General features: G+C 41.7%; 2 protein-coding genes across 2 annotated transcripts; both read left to right on the top strand.

The window, feature by feature from the left end:
• The first annotated feature begins 1,771 nt into the window (after positions 1 to 1,771).
• Positions 1,772 to 4,997, top strand: slc26a1 (solute carrier family 26 member 1). The gene is made up of 2 exons (XM_063011801.1): positions 1,772 to 2,317; positions 3,305 to 4,997. Exons 1-2 carry the CDS (start codon positions 1,787 to 1,789, stop codon positions 4,808 to 4,810), a joined length of 2,037 nt encoding a protein of 678 aa, XP_062867871.1. The 5' UTR covers positions 1,772 to 1,786; the 3' UTR covers positions 4,811 to 4,997.
• Positions 4,998 to 6,094: 1,097 nt separating this feature from the next.
• zgc:86764 (uncharacterized protein LOC797431 homolog) lies at positions 6,095 to 20,228 on the top strand. The gene is made up of 14 exons (XM_063011736.1): positions 6,095 to 6,255; positions 8,539 to 8,671; positions 8,776 to 8,898; positions 10,235 to 10,468; positions 11,060 to 11,230; positions 12,601 to 12,750; positions 13,956 to 14,106; positions 15,098 to 15,234; positions 15,325 to 15,420; positions 16,782 to 16,928; positions 17,020 to 17,115; positions 17,201 to 17,317; positions 18,516 to 18,614; positions 19,844 to 20,228. The coding sequence occupies exons 1-14, from the start codon at positions 6,239 to 6,241 to the stop codon at positions 19,907 to 19,909; spliced, it is 1,737 nt and encodes a 578-aa protein (XP_062867806.1). The 5' UTR covers positions 6,095 to 6,238; the 3' UTR covers positions 19,910 to 20,228.
• Positions 20,229 to 20,877: the final 649 nt, after the last annotated feature.

Genomic DNA, 20,877 nt, shown 5'->3' on the forward strand with positions numbered 1-20,877 from the left:
AATACAGATTGACGGTGGTAGCCGAGTGGGTTGAGCTTTGGGCTATTAACTAAAAGGTTGAGAGTTCGACCCCTGGCTCTGCCACGCAGCCACTGTTGGGCCCATGTAAACAACAGGCCAATCGTTGTTCATGTGGCCGCTCAGCCCAGCCTGCAGGCAGAGCCGAGACTGGAAACTATGTATTCGAGATCCCAGCTCTGGCTCCAGCGTGTGTTTTTACCGCTGCGCCACCTGAGCGGCCCCTTGGTTTGGGCTTTTTGAGTGAAATGTTTATTTACATTCTTGCCTCATGTGTTTAATATAAGAATCATTTTGAACAAAAATCAGAATAAATCTTTATTTGCAGGAATTAAGAGCACATTAGCACTGACCTGTTTATTTAACTGACATTAGCAGATCTAACAGCACTGGCTGTTTAATTTTCTGTGTTTAAAAGTGTCCGTCAGGGAACTACTAACATCTTTTGTAATGATATTTCTACATACTCCAACTGACCTGCTGTTTCTTCCTCTATCTGTAGACTTTCTACTGTAAGTTCCTCTATTTGCATGAAGTAACTGATTGGTGGAAATCAATCTGACATTTTTGAACTGGTGTGTATTTAACTGATTATTAAAGTCTAGTTACACAGTAGTGTTATAAAATAAAAACAGGCACATTTAGAACATGTGTTGATGTATGAATTCAACCACCACTACGTTTAATCATTTATCATCAGTCTATATTTTTAATTACAGCATAGATTGATGTGATGTCTAGATTTTAACAAGAATAAAAGATTATAATGTGTTTAAGCATAAAGAAACGTTTGTATTTAGAAGCCAGATTGCGCAGGCTGTGTTAATTTAAAAAGGCCATTCTGTCCTAATAATTACCCTGGTTAGTCAGTACTGTGTTCCTGACGTTTCCCTCAATAAATACCTGCTGTGCTGTGCATATAAAACCTTATCAACTACCTTTCTTTATAGCCTTGACCCATATAAATAAGTCCTTGTGTCAAGCTTATGCTCACTGGACTTAGCCGTGATTTTACATGAACAATGTAAGGAATACTGTCAGGTTACTGACAGATTCTGACCCTAATACAACAGACCAACCCAACAAACCAGCGCAGGAGCAGGGTTAGACATGGAATAATGTAATATGTACAAAAGTGGCACATTATATTTTCTGTAGCTTTGTTTTGTGCCATCATTTCATCAATTCAACGATTTTTAGGTATCATTTTAACATATAGCTACAATATATAAATCAAAAGAGAGTATGGGTAATAATAATCAACCATTTGGAAGTGATGAAGTTAAGAAAAACAAACAAGAAAACATGAACACAGTCAGCACTGTTCATGCAATTTGTCACTGAATTCACATTTCACATTTATTTCTATCTCAACAGGTCAATTTGATTAAAATACAAAACTCAGTACTACCACACCACCAACCAAAGCTAAATGAATAAACAAAATGTACTGCCCCGAGAAAGAAATAAAATATAATGCATGTATAGTGCTGAATGTATTCATGCTTTATGTTTATTTTCTTAACTTCTACATCACTTACAAATGGTTGATTTGAGCTGGGTTAAGGACCATTTCATACCAAGTCATATTTACAATTAGCTCCTGATGCCAAACGTTTTATTAATCAGAACTTTCTTTCTCGTGTTTTTCAGAAAATAAAATAAAAAACCTCATCAGCACATGGATATATTATCAGAAGACATGGCGGATGCAAAACCTCTACCCGCTGGACTCTTGGAACGCAAGGTCCGGCAGAAGAAGGGACCAATGGAGACCATTAAGTCCAAACTTAGCCCCTCACTTTCCTGTTCACGACCCAAAATTAAGAACCTAATAACAGACTTCTTTCCCGTTCTGCGCTGGCTGCCAAAGTACAAGATAAAGGAATATGTGTGGGGTGACTTGATGTCAGGGCTCATAGTGGGCATCATTTTGGTGCCTCAAGCCATTGCTTACTGCCTGCTGGCAGGCGTGGAACCAATTTACGGTTTATACACGTCCTTTTTCGCAAACATTATCTACTTCTTCTTGGGCACATCCAAGCACGTATCAGTAGGAATCTTCAGCCTCATGAGTTTAATGGTTGGACAGGTTGTGTACAGAGAGGTCTACCTGGCGGGGTTTGATCTGAGTGAGGACAGTAAGAAAACGACGCTAGACGGCGGATGGAACGGCACTGAAGATTACCAGGATACTGAACTTAATCTGACCATAAAAACATTGAACATGGAGTGTGGAAAGGAATGCTATGCTATCAGTATTGCAACAGCCTTAACATTTCTTGCTGGAGTTTACCAGGTATTTTCTTTTCTTTAATTCACAGCATGCATGGGGTTAATCTTGTACTTTTCTGGAAACAGCACAATGAATGTGTTTTTCCTGTGTATCCCAGCTCATTTGGAAGCTGAAGTCAAATTGTAGGGTCAGCCATTGTACGGCATTGCGCATGGCACAGGTGGGATTCAAACCCACAACCTTTTGACTGGAAGCCCAAAGCTTTACTCACTAGCCTACCACTGTCACAATCAATGAATGCCCCTGTAAACATATTTTACCAGTTCCAGTGCAATATGTACTCCTGCACTCCTGTATAAAATTGGATGTGTGTTATACATTTGTTAATCTGCTGCTAGATGTTAAATGACTAAAACTCATACAGTAGATGAGATGTTAATATAAATACTATTATTAAAATCAACAAACCCAAAAGCCAATTAATACAACTCAGTATTGGCCGTTCAGGTGGCGCAGCGGTAAAAACACACGGTGGAACCAGAGCTGGGATCTCGAATACATCGTATTGAATGTCAGCTCTGCCTGCCGGCCACATGGACAACGATTGGCCTGTTGTTCATATGGGCGGGACTAAGCCGGATGGGGTCTCTCTCTCGTGACTGGTGCAATTACGACCTCTGATGGCTGATTGATGGCGCCTTAACAGAGATGAGAAAAGAGTGCTCTTAGTGTGTGTCTCTCCGTACACAACGCTGAGCTGCACTGCACTCGCCAAAGTGTAGGTGATGAGATGCATACGACTGCTGCCCACGTGTCGGAGTGGGCGTGGGTTAGCTTCGTTCTCCTCAATCAGAGCAGAGATCAGCATTGGTGGAGAGGACACAATCAGGCAATTGGACTCGCTAAAAAAGGGAGAGAAAATGCATAAACAAAATATATATATATAAAAGGCCTAATTTATCCAAATGCAAAAGTGCATCTAACCACTTACTAATTTTTGAACAAGGGACCTTTTACCATGCCTTTTCTAATGCTATGTTTTTCTCCCAGGTTTTGATGGCCGTGTTCAGGCTTGGCTTTGTGTCAGTTTATCTCTCTGCACCAATGCTAGATGGTTTTGCCACTGGCGCCTCTTGCACCATTTTAACAGTCCAGGTGAAGTATCTAGTAGGCTTGAAAATCCCTCGCCACCAGGGCTACGGAACAACTGTGGTGACTTGGATCAACATTTTCAAGAACATACACAAGACCAACTTCTGTGATTTGATCACCAGTGCTATTTGTATCGCTGTATTGGTGGCAGGGAAGGAGCTTCAGGATCGCTACAAGGACCGCCTGAAGGTGCCGCTCCCCACAGAACTGGTAGTAGTGGCGGTAGCTACCGTAGTGTCTCACTTTGTTGATCTTAATGGCCAGTACAACTCGAGTATCTCGGGTGCCATTCCAACTGGTTTTATTCCTCCAAAGGTGCCTGATTTTGATCTGATGTTGCGGTTAGCGATTGACGCCATTCCTCTGGCTGTGATCAGCTTTGCTTTTACTGTCTCCTTGTCGGAGATATTTGCTAAAAAGAATGGCTATACGGTCAGACCAAATCAGGAGATGCTAGCAATTGGTTTTTGTAACATCATTCCATCTTTTTTCCACTGCTTTACAACGAGTGCTGCTCTTGCCAAGACGATGGTGAAAGACTCTACAGGTTGTAAGACACAAGTTTCTAGTGTAGTGAGCGCCATAGTGGTGCTTTTAGTCCTTTTGTTTTTAGCCCCGTTTTTCTATGCCTTGCAGAAATGTGTCCTCGCGTGCATCATTATTGTCAGTTTAAGAGGCGCCCTGAGAAAATTCAAAGACTTCCCCAGGATTTGGCAGCTCAACAAGATTGATGCTGTTGTCTGGATGGTCACCATGTGTTCCACTGCTTTGATCAGCGTGGAGATCGGGCTCATAATTGGTGTAGTTTTCTCAATAATATGTGTTGTGGCACAAACCCAGTATCCTAAGGTTTCACTACTCGGCCAAATTGAGAATACTAATTACTATGAAGACATGGACAACTATAATGACCTTTTGGTTATTCCAAAAGTAAAAATATTCCGCTTCCAGGCTCCACTCTACTATGCCAACAAGGACTTTTTCTTAAAGTCACTTTACAAGGCGGTTGAACTTGAACCGTTCATTGAAAAAACCCGGAGAAGAAAACTAGAGAAAAAATCTAAAAACAAAAGGCGGACAGATACAGAAAATGGCGATGTTAACACAGGTCTAATTGCTAATGAGCTGGAATTTCATACTATCATCCTTGACTGTTCGTGCATACCCTTTATTGACACCACAGGAATAAACACCTTAAAAGTATTGATGAAAGACTACAAAGACATTGGTGTGAATGTAATTCTAGCCTGCTGCAACCCAACAGTCATTGATTCTCTAAGAAAAAGTACTTTCTTTGGTCCTGCTGATAAAGATATACATGCGCTAGCATTCCACACAGTTCACAGTGCAGTTTCTATTGCTACATCTAATAATGAGGCATCAGTTAACACCTCATCTGTGTAAATTGACCACAGACTGATTGAATAATCACAGTCAGTACAACACGTGCACACTACCAAACTAATTCTAGTATTATGTTTTGAAAAACTGAACATCAATTTTTATTTTATAACTGACAATTTTTAAATCAGTGAGTCATTTTTTTTACTAAATGATAATAAAAAGATATGGGTATTGTTACTGTATGAAGTCATCAAGCTGTTTTGTATACGTCTAATGTAAACCTATTTTTATATTAATAAAAAAAGACAGATTTCTAATTTCGTGCCATAGTTTCCTTTGTCTCTTGTTGTCTGTCTAGTAGCGAACAATAATTATTGATAATCATCCCACTCCTATACATTTGTCAATATATTTGAACCATCCTGGAACCAGTTAAAGTTACATTTTGACTAGAACTTTGGTTTGATTCAATCTTTGCTGTTCTTAATATTGAAAATTGCTTGATTACAGCCTTACCAGTGTATTAATCCTTATTAAAAATGCAATCCTTATATTTTTATGGTTACTGTTTATCACTGTTATGTGGTTTTGAACGTATGGTTCATCTCATAGTCTTTAATATCTTGTACACAGAAACTGAAGTGAAATTAAAGCTACAGATAATCCTCAATTACCCTGCATAAAAACATGAGGCTAACAAATACAACCCTGGACATTCCTTCCAAGTTTGCCTGTAAGAGTAAACTCTCAAAAAGTGAAGAATATATATGATCAAATGCTAAGGTCAAACCCAGGCCCAGAGGACCCATGTTGCTGTAATGGTTCTTAGTGGAGAAGTCATGTGTGGCTGTTTGTTAACACTAGAATGGGCTGTCTTATCCCAAAGCATATTAAAATAATGTATAAGAAAATAAGGAAAGAAATGAACTATATCACGATGCACCTCTTTTTATCCCACTAATTTGGGAAGTTATTTATCCTTTTCATCAGGCAAACACACAGTGACATAATATGTTAAATTTTTTCCACATAAACGGATAAAAACACAAATTTACGACACCAAAGCAACTTACACTTGACACAAGCAATTAAGGGGTTACCAGCCTTGCTCAGAGGTACAACAGTGACAGTCTGGGTGTGGTGGGGATTAAACCAGCAACCTTCTAATCACCAGCCAATAACTGCAGTAACCACTGCAATTATTTATCCCCCGAATGTTTGAAGTACATACACATCATCGTTAGTGGTATTTGAATCAGGACCCAGTGGCTGTGTTCAATTACCAACAGATGGCAGTGAGGATCTTTGCTGTGTTCAGTGATTCAGGAAGCCCTAAATGAGGAAGACCTCAACGCGGCCCAATTCAAATTTTTTCTGCACCCTGGCAGTGTTTTGTGTTCGCCTTGGGCGGCGGACTTTATTTTCTTTTCCGAGCTATTTTAATATTTACAGAAGTGAGAGGTGGTGTAGACCTGGTTTAAATAAACAATGGGGAGCCGGAAAAGGTCAGTTTCACTGCATGTGTATATGTTTACTTTTTTTTTTTTTTTACCCCAAGAGCAACAGTTTGACAGTAACGTCGATTTTGCTGTAGATATGATGTATTTTATTCTGAATTCACCAAAAGATTTTTCGCTATCGCATACTACCATACTAAACAGTATACCAAATGATGGTGTGGTCACTAATTTGACGTATTGTTTAGTATGGTATTATACACGGCCATATTAATGTGTCTTCTTTTCTAGCTCTAGTCTATTTCACACTTAAAATGTTCATTTTGTACTTAGAAACTCCAGTATTTTTCGGCACAATTGTATTTGTTTAATTAACGCTTAGTCGTGTGGATCTACTTTCTCGAACGCTGTTAGCATAGTTAGCACGTCTAAAGCGAAAATCACAAAACGTTACTGCAAATGTACATAATGAAGTTATTTTAATTTTTTTAATTTTGTATAAAAAGAAACATTCGTTTATTACAATATTAGTAAGCTTTTATATATAGGTAAATATAGTTTTTATATATATCTACGCACAACAAACAGCATATAACAAAATCTCAGCCGTTAACTGAAAAACCAGTTCAAATATTCAAATTTTAACGGTCGCTCACGAGCTGCTAGTGAACATACAGTATATTAACTATACACTTGTGTATGATATATAATGTATATTATGGCAGTTTTGGGGGTTTATTAAGTCTGCAACTGTTCCTTTTCTGTGACTGAATGATTAGACGATGTGCCAACACCTATTAACACTATCAGACTTCTCAAGGCCCAGTTTCACCACATTTATATTCTTTGAAAGTGAAAGCTTAATTTGGGTCAAATGCTAAGCAGCCCAGTGCATAATATTAGCAGTGTCATGTTGACAGTAGTTACAGTGATGTTGGGTTGCCTTAGCTTTTCTCCTCCAAACATAGTTAATAATAATAATAATAAAATTTTATCTGAAAAGTGCCTTTGATGACACCCAAGGACACTGTACAATAAAAATAAAGAAAATCTAGGAAAAATTCTAAATAAAATACACATTTATAAATATGGAAACACTAGGAAGTCATTTCTGCCAGAGAGGGACGCAGAACCTATAACACGATAACCCACGAAAGACAATTAAACTCACTTTTTGCACAGGGAACTGTTTTTATTTATATTTTTATTTAAAAATGTCAAATTGCACAACGTCTGTAACTGCACCTTCAGCCCCCCCCCCCCCCCCCCCCCTTTCTTTTTTCTTGTCCTGTTAGATGTTTTTATATTATTATATTTTATTTTCTTCATATATGTATATTTTTAGATTTTATATCTTGTATGTACATTTGTCCTAATTTTTTGATTCTTTATTTACCTCATTGTAATGTCACTGTGTGATGTTTTTTGTCGTCATTGTTATTGCTGCGACACCACAATTTCCCTTCGGGGATCAATAAAGTACTCAATCAATCAATCGATAAACAGCAAGCCGTAGCCTAGTGGTTAAGGTACTGGACTAGCACCTTAGTCCACTGCCAGGTTGCTGCTGTGCTGTTGGACCCTTGAGCAAGGCCCCTAACCCTCAATTGCTCAGACCGTACACTGTACCGTAAGTCGCTTTGGATAAAAATGTAAACGTAAACATGTGGCACAGTTCTGGGTCACCCAAAAGCCAGCTGGAAAAGATGGGTTTTGAACACGGCTGCAGATAAGCGGGCACGTAGCTCCACAACCTGGGGCCAGCGACACTGAATGCCCCGTCACCAAATGTACGTAATTTCTGGTCATTGTGGCCATATCTAATCAGAAAACTGATTTTAATTGTAAGTTATTGGGTCGATTTTGCATCAGTGGCTGCTTTTTTTTTGTAAGTATTACAGCCTCTATGCCCAATGCATTATAAATCTTCCTTAGTTCTGGAAGTTTATAACAAGTGCCAGTCTTGTGTTTTGTTGGTTCACTAGTTACATCCAAACATGTTTCTACCAGTTTAAGGAGATAGTTTGTGTTTTCTTTCTGTCTGTGGCAAAAAATGTACTTCAGCATAATGGGTGCAGTTGTATTGACCCTATTTATATGGGCACAGGAAAATCACTGGCTCTAGTCTCAGCCCAGTGTCAATTTGACATCATTTGTTTTAAATTTTGCAGTGTTGTACTGTAGTATTCTACTGTACAAAAAAATCTTAGGAGTTCTAAATAACTTTGGAATTTTAAAGTCATGTTCAGACACCACATTAAATACGGGGCTAGTTTACATTGTCGGTAATCTGCCAAGCTCAAACACCACTAACACACGTTAACTGTGCAGTGAAGCCTTAGCGTTCTCCCTTGTGACCGGCATCAATCATGCCATGGCGAAGCTGGTGGATATCTGGGACAGTATCGGTATCATGGAGGATCAGAGGATCGAGCGGATGCAGGCTGTAAAGAAATACATTGAGGTGAGCTGCAGTGCTGAATTTGTTCATAATGGAATTTCCTGATTGTGCATGCTTTCCTTCCTTCCGTTTTACTTAATTGTGCTTCTCACTGACGTTCCACAAAGGATCTGCTGACTGACATGATCACTGAAGAGGAGTCTCTAAGGCATCGCATCAGAACCAGCATCATCACCACTCAGAAACAGTTAGAAACTCTGTGTCTCGAGTTATCGATGGAACCATACAAGGTAAGTTTCAATTATTCAATTTGTGCCAGTGCTAATCTAGCATGACCAGCCATAACATTAAAACCACCTCCTTGTCTCTACACTCACTGTCCATTTTATCAGCTCCACTTACCATATAGAAGCACTTTGTAGTTCTACAATTACTGACTGTAGTCCATCTGCTTCTCTACATGCTTTGTTACCCCCCTTTCACCCTGTTCTTCAATGGTCAAGACCCCCACAGGACCACCACAGAGCAGGTATTATTTAGGTGGTGGATCATTCTCAGCACTGCAGTGACACTGACATGGTGGTGGTGTGTTAGTGTGTGTTGTGCTGGTATGAGTGGATCAGACACAGCAGCGCTGCTGGAGTTTTTTAACACCTCACTGTCACTGCTGGACTGAGAATAGTCCACCAACCAAAAATATCCAGCCAACAGCGCCCCGTGGGCAGCATCCTGTGACCACCGATGAAGGTCTAGAAGATCAAACAGCAGTAATAGATGAGCGATTATCTCTGACTTTACATCTACAAGGTGGACCGACTAGGTAGGAGTGTCTAATAGAGTGGACAGTGTGTGGACACGGTATTTAAAAACTCCAGCAGCGCTGCTGTGTCTGATCCACTCATACCAGCACAACACACACTAACACACCACCACCATGTCAGTGTCACTGCAGTGCTGAGAATCATCCTGAGGTCCTGTGGGGGTCCTGACCATTGCAGAACAGCATGAAAGGAGCTGACAAAGCATGTAGAGAAACAGATGGACTACAGTCAGTAATTGTAGAACTACAAAGTGCTTCTAGCTGATAAAATGGAGTGGATGTAGAAGAGTTGGTTTTAATGTTATGGCTGATCAGTGAATACTATATGGAAAATAAGTATTGGGGCACCTACACTTTACACCTACAGAGACTTTTATGAAATACCGTTCTAGATTAATAGGCATTAATTATGGAAGTGATCCCCCATTGCAGCTATAACAGCCTCCACTCTTCTGGGATGGCTTTCTACCAAATGTTGGAGTGTGTGTGGACATTTTTGCCCATTTATTTAGAATAGCATTTGTAAGGTCAGACTGATGCTGGATGAGAGGGTCTGGCTTGCAATACCCATTCTAGTCCATCCCTAAGGTGTTCATTACATTTCTTCACACTAAACTCACCCAACCATGCTTTCATGACCTTGCAGTCATGCTGGAACTGAAATCGAACTTCCCCAAACTGTTCCAATACAGTTGGTACCATAGAATTGTCCAGAATGTCTAGGTCTGCTGAAGCATTAACATTAACACTGAGAAACGAGCCCACAGCGTTATCCCAGTAAGTGACGGTGTGATTCCTCGTTGCAGTCAGAGGAAGAACTGACGGTGCTGCAGATCGAGAAGAACCTGCGCTGTCGCCTGGAGACTTTACAGAAGGAGAAGAACGAACGGCTGAGGGAACTAAATGACCTGAGGCGGGAGGATGAAGAGCTCTGTGTGACGCTGTGTGTGACGCCGTACTACATTCCCAGCGCCACCATGCCCTCCCGCACCCAACTACAAGAGCTACGAGCCCACATCAAACAACTCAGTGAGGAAAAGGTACACGGGCACCAGTTTCATTCCTCTTTCTGTACCAGTGATCAGGGTGGGCCATGATATTGTGTTTATAGCAACAAGCAACATGTGGACGTACATTTGGACACCTGACCATGAGCTTGTCAGACGTCCCATTTCAAAAGCAATTGGTATTACAATAGTCTGACCCTTAATGTGATATTTAAAGTCTACTTACAAAGTATGTATGTTGTCAGTTGATGTTCAGTGGGTGCTGAGGTCAGAGACAGGACACTGGAGTTTCTTAACCTATAAATTAAGGGACTTGCTCAGGGGTCCAACCGCGGCAACTTGGCGATAGCGGGTACTGAACTTGCAACCTTCTGATTACTGGTCCAACACCTTGATTCATTATTCATTTTCTCAATGCAAGTTTTGGAAATTCCTTCAAAACGTTAAACAAATCGACCAGCTATAAGATGATCATGCACTAATAATAATAAATTAATAATAATAAATTATAAATGAACATATCAGAGGGCTCTCTGATAAGTTTACCTTGACCTTGGCTGTTCTGTCTCACCGTGGGACCTCGATCATTCAACACGGCCCGTGTGCCTTGTCTTTTCTTTACAGGAAAGCCGGGTGAAGGTCTTCTCTGGGCTCCGGGAGGAGATCAGGAGTCTGATGGATGAGATGGGTCATGAACCTGAAACCAGCCTGGAGAGAGAGTCTGTATCGTCCGACACCGACATCTTCCTGCTGACACACGACAACATAAAAGCTCTTAAACTGCTGCTCGCTCAGGTGCTGCTCGAACGTTGGTGTAGAACGGTTGCTTTAGATCTGCTAATGTTTACGTCCTTGCTACGATCGTGACTGTGTGTAGTGAGATATATAAACATATGCATATAAGCATGCTCATCACTCACAATAAAGCACATCATTAACCGAATCGACTGCCCTATAAATAGCCCCATAGACTAATGCATTAGAAAGACAAGAATAGGGCTGCCGCGATTGGTTGACCTAGTCGATGAGCGTCAACGACGTCAATATTTTAGGTCGATGCTTTTTTTTTTTTTAAACTATGTTTATAAATGATCCTATTTAATTTCTACAACGTCTCCCTTCATATAAGCGTTCATATGATTCCCTCAGCACTACCTGCTGTGTGCAGGACCTCAGTCGTATTTGGTCCGGTCGCTGGCATTAAGCGCAGTCCTAAAAAACACCGCCTGCAGCCGTCAGAGGCCGATTGTAGAGCTCAAAGAAAAGCTTAGTTTTCCAAGACCCAAAACTAAAAGCTGGTTTGTTCACTGTGCAGAGCTTCGATGGTACCACAGCGGCACCAGCGCCATGTTGCACGTCTATATCGTTTCATTACGCTTCTTAATCGCGGAGATCTTGGAATACCGTATTCCTTAGCGAGCTCGGTTAGACCGCAGTACGCTTTGCTGCGTTTTGCTCAAAGCGTAAAAAGCTTCTCGTGTGAATGCTCCCGAACACTCACCACTGTGTTTACGTGGCTTAGAATTTGAAGTGCATATCGAGTGAATGTGCAGGTTAGAATCTGGGCTCATTCTGTCGTTACTGTACGTTGGACTTGATGAGACGTGGCTACATCTAACACTTTTATTTCTGCTATAAGTTTAAGCACTTTGCGTTGTGTGCCATATACAAGTGCCGCACTTGTTTTAATATGGAGCGCTTGAGAATGTAATAATATGAACATAAACCCTGTTTACATTTAGTTTTGTGCCGTATTATTATGCCGTACAGTTTGTTGGTAAAATATAAGATGCTTAAATGAGATTCGGAATTACATTTTTTAGAGGAAAATTAATCGTTTAGATTAATCGACTAATTGATAAAATAATCTGTAGATTAATCGATAGTGGTAGTAGTAGATAGTCATTAGTGGCATCCCTAGAAAAGAACCTAAATTGCATCTTTGAGAGGAAACCACCTAAGAAAATCCTGGACGCAGCAATACAACCTCTTCATCTCAGACCTATATTGTAAACGCCAACATGAGGATGCCATGAAATGGCCTATTATGGGCTAAAATGTCAATAAACCATAAATAAATCGAATAATTAATTAATTTTTTGGTTTTTTAAAAAGTATAATGTGGTGGTGGTGGTGTTCTGTGTCTGAACCTCTGTTTTATGCAGCTGGAAATGAAAAGGGAATCCCTCGTTTCCTCTCGGGACAAACTGAAGGATCGAGCTACGAGCCTGTGGTATCGCCTGGGCTGTCCCGAAGAGGAAGCCGAGGAATTCAAGCGGGAGGCGCCGACCACTCTCTGCGATGACATCAGAAGGGTACGAGCTCAGATTCTGTTCGGTAGATCTAAATAATGAAAAAAAACTAAATAATGATGTGATTCCAAACAGGTGATGTCAACAGATGATTGTAGGGATGTCCCGATCCGATCAAGGCATTTTTTAACTGATCGGAATCGGCTTTACTAATGCCGATCATAATCCGATCTTTTGTTTTACGTCAGCATGTCCGCTGTGTCGAAATAGTTTGAATTGGAAAGTGAAACAAGTCCAGCAGTGAAGTGTAACGTCTGCACTGTGAGCGTTTCACGAGGCGGTGGGAGCAGAGCTGCGTTCATTACTGTAGAATTTTACTGTTTATATGGTGTGTGAGTCGAGGATCACTCCGGTTTACAAAACAACGTAGTGATGCACTCGCTTAATAAAGAAATAAATACACGCTATATTCACATATTGTCGGGAGCAGAACACTTTATTAACTTCTTCTGTTACGGTACCAAATACCGGACAGCACGCTTGTCCATGCACTATGGAAGCCCCAAAGGGTCAAAACACACTCACTTCGCATAGAAACGTCCATCAAACCACTGTCACAATACAAGCACTTTAAAAACTGGCTTTCCTTCATAACAAAAGAGCCTGTCCATTTTATTTTGGTATTCAGGTTTTACTGTAATGCTTTTAAGTAACTTTTTTTCTTATATTCAAGTTAAGCTGCTGCACAGATTTCTGTTCATTTTTAGTGCATCACTGTATTAAACAGATTTTTTTTTCTTCGAATGTAAAGTTTAAAGTAAAACTGTAATTATCTCAATCATTTTGATTGATTTTGTAAAAATACAAAACATTAAGCCAATAGTTTGGATGCAGCATTTTTCCCTTCAGCACTGCAGAGCTATTCAGTTGTTAAACATGTACACTGGATTAATTTGAATAACTATTATGTACCTGAAGTGTGCACTGTGTGAACAGTATTGTCTAGTTCTTATCTAGACAATATCTAGAAAATACAAGTATCGGTTTGAGACTCGGTATCGGATCGGGATCAAAATTAATGATCGGAATCGGGAACAAAAAAACGTGATGAATCAGCATTCCAGGGCTTTTTTTGTTTTTTGGAAACCATGTGTAAAAAGTGTAACCTACAGTATTAGCATTCCTTTACATTCATACATGAATCAAACACATGTTAAACCAAACGTTCGTGGTACATTGCAAAACGTGGACGTCTATGTACCTTGCAGTGGCAGCGTGCTGTGGATAGTCTGGAAGTGCTGCAGAAGTCCAAGCTGGAGGAGGTGATCGATAAAGTCCGCCAGGAGCTTGTGGTTCTCTGGGAGAAGTGCATGTTCGGCCCGGAGCAGCGAGAAGCTTTTAATGCACACTTCTGTGACTGTAAGTTACACTGAAGAGGAATTTTAAGGAATCACATGACTAATTGTTAAAGCTTTAGATATACTGTAATTATTTCATTACAGAGTCTGTGGTGTTTTACTACATTTCCCAGGGTTCCCTTAAGCCTAAGTTTATACTTTCCACCCCAGCTGATTTGTAACTACTGTTTATTTATTAGGATTTTAACGTCATGTTTTTACACACTTTGGTTACCATTATGACAGGACAGGTAGTTACTGGTTACACAAGATTCATCAGTTCAAGTCTTTAAGATACAATTTTGTATCTCTAAATAACCTGACTGCATGTCTTTGGACTGTGGGAGGAAACCGGTGCTCCCGGAGGAGACACAGAAAGGACCCGGGCTGGGCGGCTACGTGAACAACGATTGGCTTGTTTTACATGCAGGGTGGGAGCCGGACAGGGACCTCATAACTGATGCAGTTACGACCTCTGCTGGCTGATTGAGGCGCCTGCACAGGGTCGAAAGATAATGTGGACAGGGTGTGGCTCTCCGTACACAAAGCTGATCCGCCGCTTCTCGTGCAGGTGAAAAGATGCAGTCGGCTACTGCACACGTGTCAGTCTCGCTCTCCTCAATCAGGGCGGGGATCGGCATCAGTAGAGAGGAAGCATAACGCAGTTGATGTGAGCCTTGTGTCGTCCGTAATTGTCCATAGCATTTTTAATGTGCTCCATCTAAGTCCAGTACTTTAGGCCTTAAGAGCGGGCAAGGTAATGTGCTAGCGGACCTGCTAAAAGACGTGGGTGTGTTGGTTGTGCTTGCTCAAGGAATCCTGGGAGACTAGTCCCAGAGTAACCATAAAACGAAGACTATAATGTACTGACCCCTAGTTTCGTGGAGAACGAAGCTGTAGTTTTCCACTATTCCACTGTAAGAAATGGCCAAATGGGACTGTTAATGCATCGACATGATAATGAACGAGCCAGAATGTCAAGGTTTCTCAAGTGCACGTGTTTCGTCCTTCAGCTAATTACACCGAGGAGCTGCTCAGCCTGCATGACCAGGAGGTTCTGAAGGTGAAGGAGTTTTACGAGTCGGCGCGTCCGTTACTCGAGAGCATCGAGAAATGGGAGAGGCACTGGGTTCTCTTCCAAGACTTCGAGGTACCTGCTGAAGACATGAACATACACGTGATCTTCATGGTGTTTCCGTTTGAGCAGAGGGTGAAACGTTGGTGTATGATTGTTTTCCAGAGAAAGGCAGCAGATCCGAACCGTTTCTCTAACAGAGGAGGAGCGCTGCTGAAGGAAAGCAAGGACCGAGCCAAAGTGCAGAAGCTGCTTCCTAAGGTACAAATCAAACCATACGCATGCTAATGCGCCGAGTTGCTGCGTGTACTTTTATTTTTGCACACTGGTCAGGTTTACTGAGCTCTCCTCTCAGATTTGTATTGTGCTTTATAACAAAGGCCAAACATTTCATGGCAGTCATTAAATAACACTCATAAATTGATAGAGTAAATTGAAGCTACGATACACAGCACAGCTTAATAGTTAATAGAAGGACGAAAATTCTCTTCCGTCTTGTTCAACATCTTACCAATCGCGAGTGTAACCGGGCGTCTTTAGAGTTCGCTGAGTTTATAAAGAAAGAAATAAACTCTAATAGAACAAACCAGTAAAGTTTTCTGCTCCAGACAGTTTGTCTATGTAAAGTGCAGTGTAGAGATGATCACGTGTGTAGAGAAGCACTAAATGCGCTTAATATGTGAACACACATCAAACATTGTCAGCACAGCTCACTACAGCACAAAAGTCTCTCACACTAACTTAATTACCTTATGATTGCTTGGACGCCTCATATTGCCTAGTTGCTGCTGTTGGGCCCCTGAGCAAGGCCCTTTACACTCAATTGCTTGCTTGCATTGTATTGTCACTTTGGTTTAACAAATGAGTTTTTTTCCCCACTTGCACTTGTTTTTATTTTAAATACATTTACAGACTTTATTAATGCAATTTTGGGGCAGTTTAGAACAGGGTTTTTCAAATGGGTTGCAGAGAAAAATAATGATAATTTAATTATCTTGTACGTGAACGCCCCCTTGTGGAGGCTTTATGTTACATCTACTAAACTACAGTGGAACCAGATTGTACTGTACAGAGCTGAGCAAAAAGAGTGGGACGCGTTGTTTGTGTCGACTGGGTCGCATAAAAAAAATCATGGAATCATGAATCTCAGCTCTGCCATCTGGCTGGGCTGGGCAGCTACATGAACAACGATTGGCTTGTTGTTCATACAGGGAAGGAAGAAGCCGGATAGGGACGCCAAAACTGGTGCAATTACGACCTCTGCTGGCTGGGTTGAGGAATAATGCCGATCAGGGTGTGGGTCTCCGTACGCAAAGCTGATCGGCTACTCGTGTCGAAGGGGGGTGTGTGTCAGTTCGCTCTCCTCAGTCGGGGTGGGGGTCAGCACCAGTAGAGAGGAAACTTGGAAAGCGAGAGAGGAAACGCTTGGAAAATAAGTCCGAGCAGTCTTAACCTACCTCACAGCCATGAATATAAAAATGTAAAATAGCCCAAATTATAAGGACAGGATAAAATAAATACCTATCCTGCCATAAAGTGACACATACGTGTTAAACATGGCATTAAAATCCAAAAAAATAAATAAATAAATTAGTTTCGTCTGTGTGTGTGTTTACACGCAGCTAGAGGAGGATCTGAACTCGCGTGTGGAGGTTTGGGAGAAGAATCAAGGCTCGGTGTTTCTGATGCGAGGTGTGAGGGTGATGGATTACATCTCAAAGCTGTGGGAAGAGCATCGCTCCCAGAAAGACAAGGAGAAGAACGAGCGTGTAAGTTACCATATGTTTTATGTGTGAATATTTTGTGCATTGATATGCCTCAGCTTTAATGACACGTCGACGGACCTTCACTGATTCACAGATGTCCAAGAAAGCCGATAACACCCAGTTTAAAACGCCCAGCAAAAGACCACACGGAGGAACCAACATCAGCGTCACTCCCAGCAAGATCAGAAAGGTGCTGCACATTAAAAAAACGTTTAATTCTGAATCGTGTTCGAGTCCCGGTCTTAAATCTTCTTTCTGTTTCCGTTTCCTGTTAGACTCCTAATCAGTCAGCGCTGCGCACCACCACGGTGAGCAGTTCCAGCAGCAGCAGCACCAGCAGCGCGTCCAGCACGTTCCTGTGTGTGCCGGGCAAGCCTCCACTCTCAGCCAAGGTAACTGCTGCCCCGAATGGGTGCACACACATTCCAGGGTTTGAAAAGACCCCAATAAGAGCACGGCCGTTACCTGTTGCATATAAATACCCTGTCCACTCTATCAGACACTCCTACCTAGTCGGTCCACCTTGTAGATGTAAAGTCAGAGACGATCGCTCATCTATTGCTGCTGTTTGAGTCGGTCATCTTCTAGACCTTCATCAGTGGTCACAGGACGCTGCCCACGGGGCGCTTTTGGTTGGATATATTTGGTTGGTGGACTATTCTCAGTCCAGCAGTGACTCTGCTGCTATATTAAAACCACCTCCTTGTTTCTACACTCACTGTCCATTTTATCAGCTTCACTTACCATATAGAAGCACTTTGTAGTTCTACAATTACTGACTGTAGTCCATCTGTTTCTCTGCATGCTTTGTTCTTCAGTGGTCAGGACCCCCACAGAGCAGGTATTATTTAGGTGGTGGATCATTCTCAGCACTGCAGTGACACTGACATGGTGGTGGTGTGTTAGTGTGTGTTGTGCTGGTATGAGTGGATCAGACACAGCAGCGCTGCTGGAGTTTTTAAACACCGTGTCCACTCACCGTCCACTCTATTAGACACTCCTACCTAGTCGGTCCACCTTGTAGATGTAAAGTCAGAGACGATCGCTCATCTATTGCTGCTGTTTGAGTCGCTCATCTTCTAGACCTTCATCAGTGGTCACAGGACGCTGCCCACGGGGCGCTGTTGGCTGGATATTTTTGGTTGGTGGACTGTTCTCAGTCCAGCAGTGACAGTGAGGTGTTTAAAAACTCCAGCAGCGCTGCTGTGTCTGATCCACTCATACCAGCACAACACACACTAACACACCACCACCATGTCAGTGTCACTGCAGTGCTGAGAATGATCCACCACCTAAATAATACCTGCTCTGTGGTGGTCCTGACCATTAAAGAACAGAGTAAAAAGAGGACAGTGACTGTAGAAGCAAGGAGGTGGTTTTAATGTTATGGCTGATCGGTGTATATAAGCACAACATCAAAAAGCATGATGTGTTTTTTTTGGATTTGCTCTAGAGGGCGCCGTTGCATAAAAATATCACCTATAATCCCGCCTGATCTGTGAGCAGATCCGTCCTTACAGTGTTTTCGTGTGATAGAATCTGATTGTACTTGTTTTAACTGCTGTTCTCTTTCTATTTGTGACCGAGCAGAGGGTCAAAACGCTTGAGACGAGCTCAGGGCCCCGGACACCGCTGCAGGAGCATAACGGCGATAAGAAGCCCATCTCGATCACCTACTCTGATTTTACTGTGAGTACAGACTCAGTACTGTGTATAATGAAGCAGGAATTTGGCTAGCTCTCTACACCGAGTCACCAGTTACAGGCACCACCTACACACCTGATACATACACCACCTAGCAGTGCAGTTATGAGGACGCCACTCTTAAAATCTTTAGCACAATATTGATCAAAGTTAAACTAGTGGTTAAGGTACTGGACTAGTAATCAGAACGTCACTGGTTCAAGCCCCACCACTACCAGGTTGCCGCTGTTGAGCCCTTTAACCCCCAATTGTTCTGTAAACTGTAACTGTACTTAAACTGGATAAAGCGGTCTGCTAAATGCCCCCCATTTCCAATTAAGGTAGGTGTTCCGATTCATCCCAGAAGGGTTTCTCTTGCCAAACTTGTCAATGCATATCCCTCAACTTTAAGCACAACCATGCTGGAACAGGACAAGACCTTCCCCAGAGTGTTGTTATCTATCTGTATAGATATAAACATATACATACGTATTGATTACTGTACCGCTGGATCACTACTGCTGGGATCCAGGCTTCAAATCCGTAGCGGTGCTATTGGCTGGTCGAGCGTCATACAGATGTGACTGGCTGCATCTGGGGCCTCGCCAACGATGGATTGAGACCCAAGGTTGTGGTAAAACTATGGGTTGGGCGCCAAGATGGTACAGCAGAATATTCTGCTACCACACCAGTTCTGAACACCCCGGTTCGAATCTCGGCTCCGATGGCTGGGCGCCATCTAGTGGGCACAATCGGCAGTGCCTGCAGCAGACACAGATTGGTGGGATGACCGGACTAAGTGGGTGGTGTCTTCAAACGCTGTGCAGGGACCCTGGTTAGCAGATAGAGGCGTCTGTGCAAAAGCACGGGTGTAAAGAAGGACTACGCACATGAGCAGCGATATACCCTCCTCGAACGCAATCGGGGATCCCCAGCAGTGAAAGACGAATCGAGTACGCTAAACTGGGAGAAAAAGGGAGTTATAATTTGACACTGTTTACATTCACGCACTTGTTTTGAGTGTCGTACAGTCTGTTCACACAGTGTGTTTTGCTGCTGATTCTCTCAGACCCCACTTTCATTTCCGGATCGTTCCGGAGCTTTTCCCTTCAGTCCTGTAGCTCTGTGGGATTCAGAGATTTTCTTTGGGTTTTAATAACGTTTCACTTTTATCCGTTTTTTTTATAAACGTCCTGCGTTGTAAAATGCACCGGTGTGTTTGTTCTTCCCGACAGACCGAGCTCTCCAAGAAGGCCAGTTTCGACTCGGTCCTGAACTCCACTGTGAAAGACATGCTGTAATTCACCACGAACCGTGGATCGTTCTTCATTTCTGGTCACCTGTAGGTCAAACGCTCATGTGCAGCTTCGTTTTTAATTCGTTTTTAGTCAGATATTCGCAGATGATGCTTTTATGTCAGTTTCATATCATGATTTTATACAAGCTTGTTTTTTCACTATTGGCTGTTTTAAATCTTTATTTTCTTTATTTTTCCGTTTTGCCAGTAAAACCCTCAGGCTCATTTCAGTTGTTTGTGCTGAGCACTTTTTCAACTGTTTATATTTTACTGTATGTCTCTGTATCTGTTTATTTTGCCAAAATAAATATCTACATTTCTAATTCTTGTTTTGAGTCTGATCAATCACCGACTGTTCAGAATGATAATAATGCAAACTGCATTATGTTTCCAACATTTAGGTTCTATTAAACTCTTACTCGGCATAAATATCTAAACACAAACACTGCCTGCTAAATAAAAAAAATGATTTCACATATTGCATATCCATCTCCCTTTTTATTCAGCTTTTGTGAGCAGCTCCTTAGTTTACCATGGTTGTAACACACCCGGAACACCTGGAATCTCTAGGTGTTGTTTATACAACAAAATCACAACTTAACCAAATGATGGCTGGCTTTTAAGTTCTGATAGGTTAATCATGTTGTAACCCAACTTTAGGTCCTACAGACCAGCACCAGGTAGGTTTAAGATCAGTAATATTACATAGAGATTAAATCAATAAAATCCTACATCTTCATTTTCTTTATTTACTGCATGATTCAACTGATAAAGACTAAAGCAGAATCCAGATCTGCAGAAAAGTCTAGAGCAGAGCTGTCAAACTCATTCACAGAAAGGGCAAAATTAAAAACCGGGACCAAGGGGCACTCAAGTGGCGCAGTGGTAAAACACGCTAGTGCACCAGAGCTGACATTTCGAACTCGTTGGTTCGAAACTCAGCTCTGCCATCCGGTTGGGCTAGTGCCTACA

Source organism: Trichomycterus rosablanca, chromosome 16 (assembly GCF_030014385.1).
Source record: "Trichomycterus rosablanca isolate fTriRos1 chromosome 16, fTriRos1.hap1, whole genome shotgun sequence".
In the NCBI taxonomy this organism is placed as follows: Eukaryota; Metazoa; Chordata; class Actinopteri; order Siluriformes; family Trichomycteridae; genus Trichomycterus; species Trichomycterus rosablanca.